At 36.3% G+C, this 16,153-nt stretch overlaps 1 protein-coding gene across 4 annotated transcripts in view; it reads left to right on the forward strand.

The window, feature by feature from the left end:
• Rbm27 (RNA binding motif protein 27) overlaps nt 1-16,153 on the forward strand; it is a 77,412-nt gene that overhangs the window by 39,008 nt on the left and 22,251 nt on the right. For 2 of the 4 annotated variants that reach the window (XM_004631238.2, XM_023715333.1), the window contains exons 9-12: nt 6,533-6,697; nt 9,370-9,519; nt 12,827-12,971; nt 13,586-13,739. In XM_004631238.2, the coding sequence (XP_004631295.1) occupies nt 6,533-6,697; nt 9,370-9,519; nt 12,827-12,971; nt 13,586-13,739 (614 nt within the window). The remainder of the gene's footprint in view (nt 1-6,532; nt 6,698-9,369; nt 9,520-12,826; nt 12,972-13,585; nt 13,740-16,153) is intronic. The other 2 variants (XM_004631239.2, XM_023715334.1) reach the window with 1 other exon arrangement.

Here is a 16,153-nt window from a genome sequence, read left to right on the forward strand (position 1 = left end):
TGTGTGTGTGTGTGTGTGGCCAGCTCAGCCCACCAGGGGGCGGGGCTGGCTGGCATGTGGTGCTGGGGGATTGAACTGCGGTCCCTGTGCCTTGCCAAACTTGTTCTAAGTAGGTGCTTTAGACCACTGAGCCATCTCTCCAGCCCCACCACTTTCAGTTTTAATTATGGAAATCTTAAGTATATATGAAAATAAGACATGGCCTGAAAAGATAGCTTAGCGGACTAAGCACCTGCTTAGGCAAACAGAGACTGGAGTTCAATCCTCTGTGCCATATGCTGCACCAGCCTGCCCTGGGTGCCCTGAGCTGGACAATGAGACCGGATGTGGTGGTGCACACCTGTAGTCCCAGCACTGGGGAGGCTGAAGACAGGAGGATCACTACCAGTCTGAGCTGTGTAGTGAGACCCTGTACCAAATACATGCATGCATACATACATATAAATAAATAAGTAAATAAATAAATGACAGAATAATGAACTTTCATTGGCCTGGGACAGTTAAGTCATATGTACATCACTCAGCTTAAGCAGTTACTATCAGCTATCATGAATCTTTTACTTTTTTCTACCTGAATCATTAACATTTCTGAATGTCTTTTGGAATTCTAAGTATGAAAAACTGGATTACTTGTTTTCAAATGTAGTATAGGTAACATTTTTATACTGTTAAATTTAGAATTATGCTTCAAAAATTTTGTATAAACTGGCAATTATGGGCTGGGGAGTTAGCTTGGCAGGCTAAGCACTTGCTTGGTAGGCACAAAGACCCGGGTTCAATCCCCAGTACCGCATGCCATGCTGGCCCGGGAATCCCAGGTATGTTGTGCTGGCCACTGGAACCAGGTCACAGGTAGGCAGAGACAGGAGGATCACTATGAGTCTGAGCTGCCTGATGAGACCCTGTACCAAATACATAAATATATAAATAAATGAATGATTGATTGAAAATAAAACAAAACTGGCAGTTATTTATTTTTATATTGTTAAATTTAACATTGAGATTTTCTCTACATATATTCCATTTGATTTTATTTATTTGCTTGTTTTTTGTGATACTGGAGGTTTTTTGTGTCCTGGCTTTGTAGACAAGTGCTGAACAACTGAGTTATACCACTTGCCCAGGGTTTTAATATTTTGCAAATTGGGCAGTTGCCATTTATTTTAGTAAAATATTGTGGTGGCCACTAGGGAGCCAGAATGATTAGGATGTCAGAGCTTATTTTGCTTGAAGTTCACTTTTCGCTTGAAAAGAAGACTTAGTAAAAGCCATTCATTCATTCATTGGTAGTGGTGATTGAACCCATGACCTTGGGGATATTATCGGTAAGTACCATTAAGATACATCCCCAGCACTTTTTTATTTAGCAGGATCTTGCTAAATTGCTCATGCTGGACTCAAACTTGTGACATTTCTTCAGCCTCCACAGTGGCTGAAATTACATGCCTGGCCAGTAAACACAGAAGGTAGCAACATACCTAAGAAAACTTCTGGAACCAATATAGTTAGCAGTATTTTACTTTCGCAGAGTAAAGACTGTGTATGAAAATCTAGTATTAATTTTTGTGTTTGTGTGTCTATTTGAGACAGGGTCTCGCTATATAGCTCAGGCTGGCCTTGAGCTCACTTTATAGCCGAGGCTGGTCTCATACTTGAAACAATCCTACTGCTTTAGACTCCTGAATGCTGGGATTGCAGGCTTTGTTCTAGTTTTTTATTTTTGTATTTTTTAGGGAAAGGTCTACAGGGTGTTCAGGGTCTCACTACTAGATTGGACTTGTAGTGATTCTCCTGTTTACAGCCTTCAAAGTGCTGGGGTTACAGGTGCGTGCCACCACGCCCAGTCTCCATTGCTCTCTCAGTGTGCCCCAGAGGCAGGGCCAGTATGGCAGGCCCCAGGAATTGAACCCCCGCCCCCCCAATCCCTGCACCTGATTGCAGGCACTTTAATCCACTGAGCTATTTGGCTGGCCTTGTTCTAGTTAATTTTTTTTTTTTTTTTTTTTTTTTTTTGGTGGAACCAGGGTTTGAACTCAGGCCCTTGCACTTGCCAGGGAAGCGCATATTCCACTGAGCCATCTCCCCAGCCTCTCTAGTTAATTTTTAAAATACTTTTTCCACCAAAAAGTATATAATCTTAGAATAAAGAATTATCGTTTATATTTGATTTTATGAAATATTTACTATTTTTTTCCCTATTTTTGCTTCATGACCAATAAAAGATGATAATTTCCAATTGAAATTTGTGCCTTACTGCTTTTAAGATCCAGTGCGTTGAAAGAGATTTAATTGATTGGTAACTGATACTTTTGAAAGTTATGGAATACTCTAGTGGGCAGTTCAAATTTCTGCTGTACACAGTTTGTGATTTTTCTTTTTTATTTTCTTTCTCTCTTTCAATACTGGGGATTGAACCCAAGGCCTTTATATTGAGCAATGTTCAGAGTCCTTTTTAAAATTATTTGAGACAAAGTTTCTCTTAAGTTGCTCAGGCTGGGCTCAAATTTGAGACCTTCCTATATTAATTAGCCTGCCGGAGTGCTGAAATTGACTGGTATGTGCCACCACTTTTGGTGCTGTCCCTTTTTTAAAAGCCTGAAGTTCGATTCTAAAATTTAGAGAAATTTGAAAACCTGGGGAATAGTTGCTGATAGCTATCTAAATGTTAAAAATATTTTTTGAAGAATATAGTATTTGTCCATCATAAATGTTTTATATCTATTCATGTGATTTTTCAAAATTTATTTATTTATTTTTTGGTACCAGGGATCAAACTCAGGACCTTGTACTAGCCAGACAGGTGCTTATACCATTGAGCTGTCTCCCTAGCTCTAAAAATATTCTTTGAGATCAAGGCTGAACTCTCAAAATGTTCCTTTAATTCGTGAAATGCTTGTAATTTTTTATGTGTAAGTTCTGTTAACTATTGTTGCTAGTTATTAATTTTGTTTTTAGTAGTACATATTTGGAGTACATAATTGCATTCATTGTGGAGTTAGTACACATATCTGACACATTTGTAATTTTTACAAGATTGTAGGTTACTTGGATTCAAATGAAATAAATAGCCTTGTGTATATTCGCAACGTAGTAGAGAACTTGAGCTATCCTAAAAGTTCAGTAAAAGCTTGAGTTTAAATTATAGATATTTTATAGCCTTTAAAGTTATTATTAAGTCACACAACAAAATGCTTGTAAATGAAAAACTGTAAAATGGTATGTAGTTGTGAAAAATTATGTCAGTAGGGATCCAGTATAAACTCAGAATAATGTAATCTGGAATTTTGGAGGTGGAAGTTTGCTTAATGTTAGATGCTAGTAATATGTATGTGAGTAAGAAATGTTTCCATATCCAAGAATATAAAAATCGAATAATGGGAAAGAAATATAGTTAAAGAAAAACCTAAATATTAAAAATAATGTATTTTGCTATTATAGTACCTTATAAAAACATACAACAAACAAACTTAATTTTGTAAAATGAGTGCATTAGTTTAGGCTGCGATTGCCACTTGTTTCAGAAGGGGACAACCAAATGTTAAAAATTAAAATGGATTGCTCCCTTATAAAACTGGGTAGAGTATATGTAGTTCTTATTTAAAAGCTGATGTCAATGGTTATAGTTTGAAAAAGTCTTTATAAAGTTTTTATTTTTGTTGAGTTAAAATGTCAGAGTTATGAATGTGACTCAAATAATGGTATATAGATGGAATTTTATGAAAAGAAAATAATATATACTTATAAAATCAACTGTTTCTGAGTGTGGTGGCGCATGCCTGTACTCCCAGCACTACTAGCACTAAGGAAGCTGAGCTGGGAAGTCTGCTGTGTGAGGCCACTCTGGGCTGCTTAGTGGGTTCAAGGCCAGTGTGACTTGCAGCGTGAGACTGTCTGAAATAGCAAAGCAAAACAAAATCAAAACCAAAACCAACTCTTTGTTTTGATACAGACAGACAGACAGACAGACAGACAGACAGACAGACAGATAGATACAGAGACAGAGACAGAGACAGAGACAGAGATTGTCCCCTAATGCTAGGCCTCCAGCTCAGGGCTTTGTGCAAGCTAGGTAAGTACTCTATAAAGTATATTCATTCTCTCTCTCTCTCTCTTTTTCTCTCTCTCTCCATTTGATCTGTTTTTCTGTTTCTTTGAAGAAGACATAGAAATAAATGTATATATGTACGTGTGTGTATGTATATATATTTTTTAATTATTTTTATTTTTTTAATGTATTTAGTACAGAGTCTATAGGGTCTCACTACACAAATAGAACTTGTAGTGATCCTTCCTGTTTTTCAGTCTCCCAAGTGCTGGGATTACAGGCACGTGCTGCCACACCCAGTTTCAGTCACCTGTCTCAGCATGCCCTGGGGTGGGGGGGCCCTGCAGGGCTGGCCCCTGAGCCTGCCTAAGCAGGAGCTTTAATATGTTGAACTATCTGGCCGGCCCTAGGACATGGAAATATTAACTGCTAAAGTTACTGTACTGTATGTGTAAAAAGTAATAATTGATCTTGGATTCAAGACTTTTTGGAATGATGGTAGTTGTCCATTGTTTTAGGTGAATTTCTATAATCTTTGTTCTTTAGGAAATATGTTTGCTGTCATTAACTACATAAAATTATTAAAGTATATTCCTAGGAGATTTTGCTCATTTAATTTTGTGGGTTGTATAACAACATTTCTTTGTATAAAGTAATAGTTTTAATGTCTATAGTAGTAAATCAGTATCTGAGTCTTTGTATGTTGTCTAGATTATTTCAGCTCATTCTCACTCGAGTGCATGCTGCTTTGTTATATTGCCCATTTAACATGTTTATTTCAGAGAAATGTTATTTGACCACTTTTTTATGCTTCCTCTTTTTTTTTTTTTTTTTTGAGTTGGGGTCTTACTATATGGTTCACGCTAGCTTTGAAGTCTTTGCCATAGCTCACATTGGGCTTAAACTTACAATTTACAGGTGTGTACCTCAGTGCCTGGTTCTCCAATGCAAGTGACTCTTTGTTGAGTTTCTCCTATGCACCAGGCCCTGTTAGGCCCTGGAACTTCCAGAGTTCACTTGGACTTGTATTCCCATAGAGAACACATGTTAAATACTTTGGAAGGTGTAACCTTTTTATTTTTTCTGCATTAGAACTTCTAGGTTAATACTTAAGTTGTTTTTTTTTTTTTTTTAAGTAAATGTTCAGAGACAAAAAGGATAGATTGCGAAACATGGGTAAAATTTTAGTTTGTAAAAATTATTTTTAGCTGGCGAGAGTTAAATTTTTTAAATTGTGTAAGTTAATATTGGGCTTCATTCTTTTTATAGGTCATTGTTTATAAGAAATTCACTTTAGTAGATCATGTAAACAACTCTTCAGATCATTGAAGATAGTATTGTTTTTATAGTATAATGATGAACCTCCTTAAACATAAATTTTGATAGGGTTAGGTGCTAAGTACAAGATTATGTAATTTGCTATACAGTATGATTTATAGTTTATAGCCTCTTTTTTCTAAAGAAGTAAAGCTTAGCATGTCTATTTCCAGTGAAATGAAATGTTTGTTTTGTGGCCAGTCTGATGAAGATGTATTAAAAACCTTGAGTTTTATGAATTTAAGAATATTTTATTGGGTGTTAAATTTCTTTTAAAAAATGCTTTGTCTCCTATTATAGTGACTTAAAATATAAAATTTTAGATTTATAAATTTATATACCTCATATTGGATTATAAATGGATAAGATTCTATTAAATGGACAACCAAAGCAAGAGTTTGCTTCTTTGGTACCTTGTCTTTTTCTATTCCTATTTTACAGAGTTTGTTTTCATTGTGACTGCATTGCTGTTTCATTATATATATATGAACCTTAAATATGCTTTCTTTCAAAATATGATTCTTAGTATCTGGGATACTTTCATTTATCTACTGCTGGCCTGAGTTTTTGTCCTTTTTCCCTTTTCTTGGTTATTTGACTGTGCACAGGGATAAGAAATTTTCACCATCTTGTTTAATTTTTCCTTTTGGACATTTCTTAGTCTTGGTGATGGTATTCTTCAGATGCTTTGTTTTTTGTTCCTTTACTGATTTTTTCTGCTCCTATATATGGGAGTGTATTGTATGAAAACTGAAATTATGTGGTTTGGGGCACTAGGGGGATAGTATGTGTCAGACTGCTTTTGTATCTGCATGTCTTATTGATACAAATTCTGTATGGCTATGACTAGTAGCTCAGGGTTTCTTTGTATAACAACTCAATGTGTCTGATCAGCTTTGGATAGAAATAGCAGTAATTCCATTCAGCATCCTAAAAGTTGGAGGTTGTACAACTTTACTACCTAATTCTTACTTTCTTTATTCCTCAGTGCATCTTAAATAGTTGTGTGTCTTTTTCTTGAGTTAGAATCATAGTAACATCTTTTTTCAATTACTGTTCTTACTGCTGTAATTTCTTTGTTCTTGGTTGAAAGTCTCAGGAAGTGCATCAAAACCTAAGAGAAGCTTATGATTCTCAATCCCAGCTGCCATCCTATTCTTTCCTCTGTAGGACAGCCCATGTACTCTCGTGAACATGGTGCTGCTGCATCTGAGCGACTTCAGTTGGGGACACCGCCTCCTCTGTTGGCAGCTCGTTTGGTGCCACCTCGAAACCTCATGGGATCCTCCATTGGGTATCATACCTCAGTGTCCAGCCCCACCCCTCTGGTCCCAGGTAAGCTTTGCTGAAGATGGCCATCCACCTCGTGAATCTTTTGTACACCTTAAGTGGCCAGCCTAGTGCCATGCAGATCAGCTCTCATGAATTTCCATTAAAGCTCTTAGCTAGTTTTATTTTCTGTTTCTCTGCTTCCTTGGTTTGTCCCTAGTGGTTGCTAGATGATTAGGCCTCCTGTGTGTGTGTCATCTCTGGTGTCCCCTGTATTTACTTTTAGCATCTCCTCGGCAACAAAAGTTATGCTAGTTCTTTTAGGTAGTTTCTAATTAAGTGGGTATAAAGATATCTACTTGAATTTTTTCTAATTAGTTACATATTACAAGAAAAACTAGGTTAATTTTTCTTTATAATTAAATAAAAGTGAACATCTGGTTTCTTGATTATGGGTAAATGTCATTCTTTCATTTGGCCCTTGTATGGACTGATTGCATTCTTCAGAAGTCTTCCCTCCCGCTGACACATAGTTTGAAAATCTGTTGCACTTTGTTGGTGTCTCAAGAGATTAAATTTTTTTTTTTTTAGATTTCAGTTCATAACAAGTAAGGGTACATGTTTACTGGGGTTCTGTTTTGATTATGTAACTTAATTTGCAACCTTAACTAGATTTTCTGTTAGTGGTACCAAATGGTGACTAAAAACCTTTTATCATTATTTGCTGATTTTTTTTTTTTTTTTAAAGTCAGAGACCATACATACTTCGTTTATTACATAAAATTTTTAGACTTAACTTTTATGACCACGGAAGCTATTATTTTCTACATCATCTTCAAACTATTATCAATCTTAATTTTCTTTCTTAGTATTGGCAGTTTAACTCAGGACCCTCACATGGAGTTATGTCCTTAGCACTTTTTAAATTTTATTTTGAGATAGGGTCTCTCTAAGTTGCCTGGGCTGGGTCACACTTTGTGTTCCCTTTCTCAACCTTCCAGAATGCTTGGATTACAAGCATGTGTCACCATGCCCTGTCACATTTAAATTTAATAAAGAAGATGGCATTTGCTTTTAAGCTACACATCATTACAGTACATCAGAAGGGCATGCTTGCAGTTAAGTGTTGTCTTTGTCTTAGAAATTATTAAGAGGGGTCTTAGAACAAAAGCCAAAATTAATAAAAATGAAGCCCAAATAATACTGTTTGGCCAATAACTTAAGCATCACCTAACTATTGAGGTAGTAGAGTCCATTTAGTTTTATTAGCCATCATCTGATAAGTTTAAGGCCAAATAAAAGGCCTTGAGAATAATACGTGAACATTACTGTGATAACAGTTAAATTTCCAAGCTATCCTCCTCTGAGGAAGGCAGCACAAGTGGCCCTGGTGATTCATTTTCAGCATCATTTAACATTGTATTAAAGAGTACCTTTTTTTTTTTTTTTTTTTTAAATCTATTGATGTCCTTTCTGTGTAGCTCCACAAGCCATTTTGGAAAACCACAAGACAAGAAAACAATGAGAATGAATTTTGTAGGTTTGATGCCAAATACAGTATGTCAGAATCACTTGTGTTGGTGTTTTCTTGTTTTATACTCATAGTGACTGGTTGATGTTTTTGCTCATTAATCTGAAATTAGGGGGATTTACATTGTCTGGTGGAAAGTTTGAAGAGAGTTGAGAATGAGAAATTGAGGACTTTTGAAACATAATAATGTTTATTAAGTAGGGCCTACATAAACAAATGGCTGAGAGTCCAGGTGGATTCCTCAGTGGGGGTATTGTGCTGAATCATAGAGCTGGCTGAGGGTTAGTATTGATCTGAATGTACTTTATCTTATAGCTTAAATTGAAGTTAAGAAATTTTTTCACTAAGAAAAAAAGACACAAGGATTTCTAAATCACACTTGTGGAAATTAAGATTTTCAGCATTTTATGTAGGGTGAAGAGGACATATGACATTTAGAAATAAACTTCCAGAATTTTTCTTAATACTAACAAAACAATATAACATTAGAATTTTAAAAGTTGAATTTTTGGTTGTAGAAAAAAAATAAATGTGACAAAAGCACATTGATGAAACAACGTGGTACTAAGATAGTTATTAGTGTGTTAATATAGAATTTGTTTTATGTATCTAGGTGGATTCCCCCTGACAGGGGAGACTGAATCCAGAGCCTTCTCACTGATCTGCATCCTCCAGTCTTTAAATTTTCATTTCTCATACTTGTAGTCCGTAGGCTCCTGATTGGATTTACCAACCTGTGTCATTTGAAATGTTTTGATATGAAAGAGCTGTTTTCTCTTTAAAGTGAAGATATTCAAATGAATATATTGATTCTTTTTCCTAATTAAAAAGTACTAGGAATTGGTGAGACATGAGTCTGAACAATTCTTCATATATAATGTTCATTACGTACGTGAAAATTTGTCTTAATGTGCACTGAAGTTTAGATTAAGTGATTGACATATAGACTAGAAATGACTGAACAAATCCAGAAATACACTACTAGTATTTGAGAATATATATATATATATATATTTTTTTTTTTTTTTTCTGTGACGATAGCATTTTTTTTCCTTTCATTTTCAAAAGGAATGTGTATATACTAGAACTCAAAGAGAAATACATGCGATTGTTAGAATCACATTTGGCAGCTATTTATTTTATAGCAATGAGAAGCAATTTAACCACTCTCTGATTTTGCATGTTTTATTGCTTTGTTTTCCCTCAGATACGTATGAACCAGATGGCTATAACCCAGAAGCACCTAGTATTACCAGTTCTGGTAGATCACAGTACAGACAGTTCTTTTCAAGAACACAGACACAGAGACCCAACCTGATTGGCCTAACATCTGGAGATATGGATGCAAATCCAAGAGGTGAGAATATTTGTAAACTTTTCCTCTAATAGTATATGTTATATAGTAGCTGAATATAGTTACTTGTATTTCAGATTCACTCGAGAAAATTAGAATATTTACTCTTTGAAGAATACTACATAAGAATCTCAATTTTTTTTTCCTCAATTGTTTTTAAATAAGAATTTAAATTTCTTTTTTTTTGTGGAACCAGGGATTGAACTCATTGTCCTTGCGCTTACCAGGGAAGCGCTTATTCTATTGAGCCATCTCCCTGGCCCCCCTAAATTTAATTTTTTTTTTAAATTTTATTTATTTATTTATTTGAGAGAGAGAGAGAGAGAGAGAGAGAGAGAGAGAGAGAGAGAGAGGCCAGCTCAGCCCACCAGGGGGCAGGGCTGGCTGGCATGTGGTGCTGGGGGATTGAACCGCGGTCCCTGATGCTTTTGCTAAGCTTGTTAGACCACTGAGCCATCTCTCCAGCCCTAAATTTAATTTTAAAGCTATAATTAAAATATATTTTAAAATATAAGTAATATTAATGTGAATTTAATTCCATTTTTGTTTGGCTAAGACTTCAGATTGTTTTAGCTGTGTGCTGGGCAGTTTGCTACATATTAGGTAGGGCTAATGGCTTTGTGTCAGATTTTACCAAATACCATATATTATTATTATCTCTATATAAAGCAACTTTATAAGAGGTTCTGTTCATCTCTAATTGGAATTTGAACTCAAGTCTCAATCCAAAGAATACCCTCTGACTTTCTTTGCTGTATTGCATGTCTTATGTTGTTACCTCATTACCTGGAATTAGTGGGTAGGTCATGTTCTCAGTTTTCACAGTTTCCCTTTGTCACTAGCCTAATCTGTCAGTACATTCATACATAAGAATCCATAGATAATCTCTCTGTTTAAGTCATGTGGTCTTTACTGCAGGTATTTCCTTTTTTAAAAAATGTATTTGGTACAGGGTCTCACTATTGGTGCTCAGACTTGTAGTGATCCTCTGTTTTCACCCTCCCCAGGGCTGGGATTACAGGCCTACACCACCACACCTAGTTAGGGTGGCTGACTCAGTGCACCTGGGGGTGGGGCCAGTTCAGCAAATGGTGCTGGGAATTGAACAGAATCAAACCCCAGTCCCTGTACTTGCCTAAGCAGACAGTCCACTGAGCTATCTCACCAGCCCCAGGATTTTCCTCTTGTACAGGTCATAAGTCACTTTACCAACTTTTTCTTTCTTTTAAAAAAAACTACTTCTTTATTGAAAAGCATTAAGCAATGTCAGGTGGCAATCATGATAGCTATTTAGAAAGGCATAATGACATTTTAAATTCTAGAATGCTTTATGCCATCACAATCACTGTCTGCTCTGTTAGCTTTCTGAAAATATAAGTTTTATAAGGGCAGGGATATCTGTTTGTCTATCTTTAAGTTATAGTACAGTTTCTGAGGTATAATAGCTGCTCATTGAATACATAATTACATGAATGAATTTTTTTTTTTTTTTTTTTTTTTTTTTATTTTTTAGGGAAGGGTCTACAGGGTGTTTAGGGTCTTACTACTAGATTGGACTGTTAGTGATCCTCCTGTTTACAGCCTCCCAAGACTTGGGATTACAGGGGCGTACCACCATGCCCATTCTCATTTGCCATCTCAATGCACCCAGGGTGGGACCCGCATGGCAGACCCGGGATCAAACATGAATGAATATTTTTTTGAGAGACTGAGGATTGAACCTAGGGTTCCACTGCCACTGAGTTATATCCCTAGCTTTTTAAAAATTTTATATTTTGAGATGGAGTCTTATTAAGTTGCCCATGACTTGCTATGCTTATAGGAGTGTACCACTATGCCTAGTAAATGGTTGAATGTTTGCATCATCACTTGCCTGACATAGATGAAATGAACATACTACTTGCTGCCCATCTCATCCCAGCATCTTACAATGTGTTATTTTGTTTGTTACAGTTGATAAAATTCGGGAATACCCAGAGTATGACAGGGATGATTTGTGGTGGTTTTGGTTTTTTGTTGTTGTTGTTCAGTATACCCTATTCCTCCCACAGGTAACCTGTTAAGTTTTTTTTTTTTTTTTTTGTGGAACCAGGGATTGACCTCAGGCCCTTGCGCTTGCCAGGGAAGCACTTATTCCACTGAGCCATCTCTCTGGCCCTGGTAACCTATTGTATTTAGTTTTTTGTAACATTTTAGTCATAACTGTTGGGAGAGAAATACACCACTTAATATTGACTTTAAATTATCTTCCCAGGGGCTGGAGAGATGGCTCAGTGGGGGGCTGGAGAGATGGCTCAGTGGTCTAAAGCACCTACTTGAAACAAGCTTGGCAATGCACAGGGACCGCGGTTCAATCCCCCAGCACCACATGCCAGCCAGCCCTGACCCCTGGTGGGCTGAGCTGGCCGCACACTCACACACACACACAAATAAATAAATAAATGTTAAAAAAAAAAAAAAAAAATTATCTTCCCAACTTTTAGGTTGAAATATTTTGAACCTACAAAAAAAAAAAAAAATCAAAAGAAAAAAGGTGAACATATGAATACCTTCACATAGCTTTACCAGTTCTTGTCTCCAGTTTGTATTTTGTCTCCTTTGAGGGTGAATGCCCTCATTTACACTTTCTTCTGTCTCTCCTTGCTCCATTCCCCATATATTTTTTTCCTGAATTACTTGAAGTAAGTGATAGGCACTGTGACACTTGTGCAGACACAATATTATTGGCACACACACAAAAATCCTAATTCTATAATAGTACCCAATCCTTACGATGTGGTGAACTTCTTGTGTAATGACATCTAGAGGTAGGTAATATCTGCCCATTAATGGAGCTAAGTTTGATTGCTTGCCTAAGGTGCTAATTATTATGTAGTACCCTTGTGAAAGTAATGTATATTGGCGCCATGTATATCACCTTGTTCTTTGATAGTCTTTCTTCAGTAATTTATTGCCTGTGTTGGTAATCTAGCTGAGTTAGTATTTTGGGGTTGCCTTTGAATTTTTAGGCTAGGATTTTTTAAATTTTTATTTATTTATTTATTTATTTATTTTTTGGCGGAACTGGAGATTGAACTCAGACCCTTGTGCTTGCCAGGGAAATGCTTATTCCACTGAGCCATCTCCCTGACCCTAGGATTTCTATTTTTAAGGGGAGAAGGCATTTATAATTTGTCTTGCTCTTGCATATTTCTAGAAAGGAAATGGTAGTAGAATGCTATTCATAGTACTTTTTAGCTTTTAGTCTAAATATTTTAATCATTGTGACATTTCCTTGAAGCTCAGAAATGTGATTTGTTTTCCTCAACAGCTGCTAATATTGTCATCCAGACCGAACCACCAGTTCCTGTTTCAATTAATAGCAACATAACCAGAGTTGTTCTTGAACCAGATAGCCGAAAAAGAGCTGTGAGTGGTTTGGAAGGGCCACTCACAAAGAAACCTTGGCTGGGAAAGTAAGACAATTTGCTACTAGTGTCCTTTAATTGGCATTTTAGTTGTTGTGTTTGCATAAGTGAAATGGTTAAAATTAGGAGTTGTCACAAATAAGTGATTTTCAAACTGTGTCTCAAAGTCAGGAATCCAAGGACATCTTCAGAATTATTTATTTATGTATTAAGATGTTTTAAAAATTGAAAGCTACTAGAATATTTGTAATGGATATTTATAATTTTTACCTATTTCTACATCTAAGCAAATATTAAAAATTATTAAGATACTAGACGTGAACAGAAAGGAAGAAGTTTTGTACCTTTAGATAAGTTGAGAAATACACATTAAAAAATGGTGCTCTATCCTTGCTTTAATGTTAGAATCTGGTAATGTAGATTCTTTTTAACATGTGATTTTTCAAAAATGTTAATTGGGCCTTTTCCTTATAATATTTCACCATTCACTTTCTTGCTTCTCTCTGTTGTCATACAGTAAGGATAATGTAAAAATTGCTTAATAATTTCTGAAGAATACTCTCAAAAGGCAATTTATAATTCAGATTTTACTTTCTTTGCTGCTGTATGTCTTGGCTAGGGATGGCATGGGAAAATTAACCAAGATCTATTATTTGTTTCAGGCAAGGGAATAATAATCAGAGCAAACCAGGATTCTTGCGAAAGAATCAGTATACAAACACCAAATTAGAAGTCAAGAAAATCCCTCAGGAATTGAACAATATTACCAAGCTCAATGAACATTTTAGCAAATTTGGAACTATTGTTAATATCCAGGTAAATGTGGTCTGAACAGTGGCTGATCCACTTGGAAATATTCTTGTCAGCTCACCTTATTTAAATGAGTCCGGGGCCCGTGAGATAGCTCAGTAGACTAAAGCCCCAGCTTAGGAAAGTGCACAGACCACAGTTTGATCTCCGGCACCACCATGCTGGCTCTGTCCCCAGGGTGTGTTGAGCCAGCCACAGAGTCCAGGCGTAGTGGCGCATGCCCTCTGTAATCCCAGCACTGAGGAGGCTGAAAGCAGGAGGATCATCATGAGTTCGAGCTGTGTAGTGAGACCCTATAATAACTAAATACATACAAAAAAAGTAAATGAGTCAGTAATTTTGATCATCTCTGAGTGCTGTAAACTTCACTATATATGTCTATGTACGAGTATGATGGAAATTTTTATTATGAATTCATTTGCTTCTTTTTCTTTAGTGTTTTGTTTTTTTTTTTTCTTCCCTTTGGTATGCAGGGTCTCACTACACAACTTAGACTTGTAGTGATCCTCTTGACAGGGCTGGGATTATAGACATGTGCCACCATGCCCGGACTCCCATCATGGGCTCAGAGTACTTGGGGGTGGGGCCAATGCAGCATGGGGTGCCAGGGATCAAACGCTGGTCATTGTGCTTACCTAAACAAGTCCTTAGTCTGCTGAGCTATATCGCTAGCCCTTAGTTGGTTCTTTTCTGTAGGACATTGAGCTAGTTAGTGTATTTATGTCCAAGTTAACATTAATGTTCTAGGGGCTGGGGAGATGGCTCAGTAGGATAAGTGCTTGACTGGCAAACGCAAGGATCTGAGTTCAATCCCCGGTTCCGCAAAAAAAAAAAAAAAATTAATGTTCTAATAGGTTATCTTAGATTTTTGTTAACTTTTAAGATTGTAATCCTGTCTATTGGCTAATTTTTATAATGTGATGAAGTAATTAGTAATGATTTTAATCTTAAGATTTTAGATAGTGTTTATCCAAGGTCAAGTAAATTGTTATATCTCCCATTGTCTGCTTGATAAATATTTGAATTTATAAGTTTGTGATTTTGTTGTGCTGATATGAAGGGAACTTAAAGGCTAGGTTGACACACGCGGGCTGTTAATTCATGTCTTGCTGCCATCTGACTCGAACCATGAGTGGTAGATGCATGACTGTTCCATTGGTTAGTTTTTTGTTAATTTTATTGTAAAAAGACCAGTAAGGGCCAAAATGTATGATAGATATTGCGACTTTTATATCTATCTATTTATTTTGTTTTATCAGGGTTGAATTTGGGACTTTGTGCTTTCCATGCATGTGCTTATGCTGCTGGGCTATATCCCTAGCCCTAAGATATTGTGAAATAAGAAAAAAAAAATGTTCAAATTGGGAGGGGATCTAGGGAGGGGGAAAGGAAGGAAGGTATAAGGAAAAAAATGATGAGAAAAGAAGAATAAAATGGAAGGGAGGGAAGGTGAATAGGAGAAAAAAAGACCCCAGTAATATCGTGTACAGGTACAAATTCCCTATGATGATTGTGATCATTATTTATACCTACAGTGTCCTAATAAACTTAATTAAACTTAAAATCTGCATGTACCACCAGTGGTTCAAACCTACAGAAACATGTTAAGCTGGAATTTTAATCTGTTATTCCTTTTTTTTCTTCCCCAATCTACTATTCATAATGCATCTTGTCAAACCAAAATACAGCTGAGCTTAAGAAAGTCTTATTTGGGGGCTTAGTATTTCAAATAATTGAGTCAAAGTGTTCTTTTTGAGAGCCTTTTAATCATTTTCCCCTTGGGTGCAGAAGCAGTATATGTTTAATTTTGGGAAAATATTAGACAAGTAACAAAGCAAATTGCCTGAATTTTACTGCTTGCCAATAAGGACTTCTTTTTTTTTTTAAGACTGGGCCGCTGCTGTATAGTTGAGGTTGACCTTGAAACCACTATCTATGTAGCTCAGGCTGGCCTCGAACTCATGGCTGTTCTCCCATCTCAGCTTCCTGAGTGATGAGATTATAGGAATGTACCACCCTGCCTGGCTTTAGGACTATTTATCTTTGATGAAAAGATGTAAGGTTTAAGTTTTACATTTTAGAATGTACATATGGCCAGGCATGGCAACACACACCTGCAATCCCAGCTCTCAGGAGGTTGAGGCAGCCTGGGATACATAGAGAGTTCAGGACCAGCTTGAAGTACATAGCAAGACTGTCTCAGACATCTAAAACAAAAACCCAACCAGGATGTATGTGTTTGTGTATGTATTTTAAATGCTCACAAACTTAAAAAAATATGAAGATGTGATCATACAAAATGTCCCTACCTTTTTTCTTTTAAAAGTTTTCTGTATCATTTTTTTTCTCACCATATTTAGAAAAATTTAAAAAGTTTCACGTAATTGGGTGTAGCAGTCTGCCCAGGCCAGCATAACAAA

This window comes from Octodon degus, unplaced genomic scaffold, assembly GCF_000260255.1.
Source record: "Octodon degus isolate 3935 unplaced genomic scaffold, OctDeg1.0 scaffold00040, whole genome shotgun sequence".
In the NCBI taxonomy this organism is placed as follows: Eukaryota; Metazoa; Chordata; class Mammalia; order Rodentia; family Octodontidae; genus Octodon; species Octodon degus.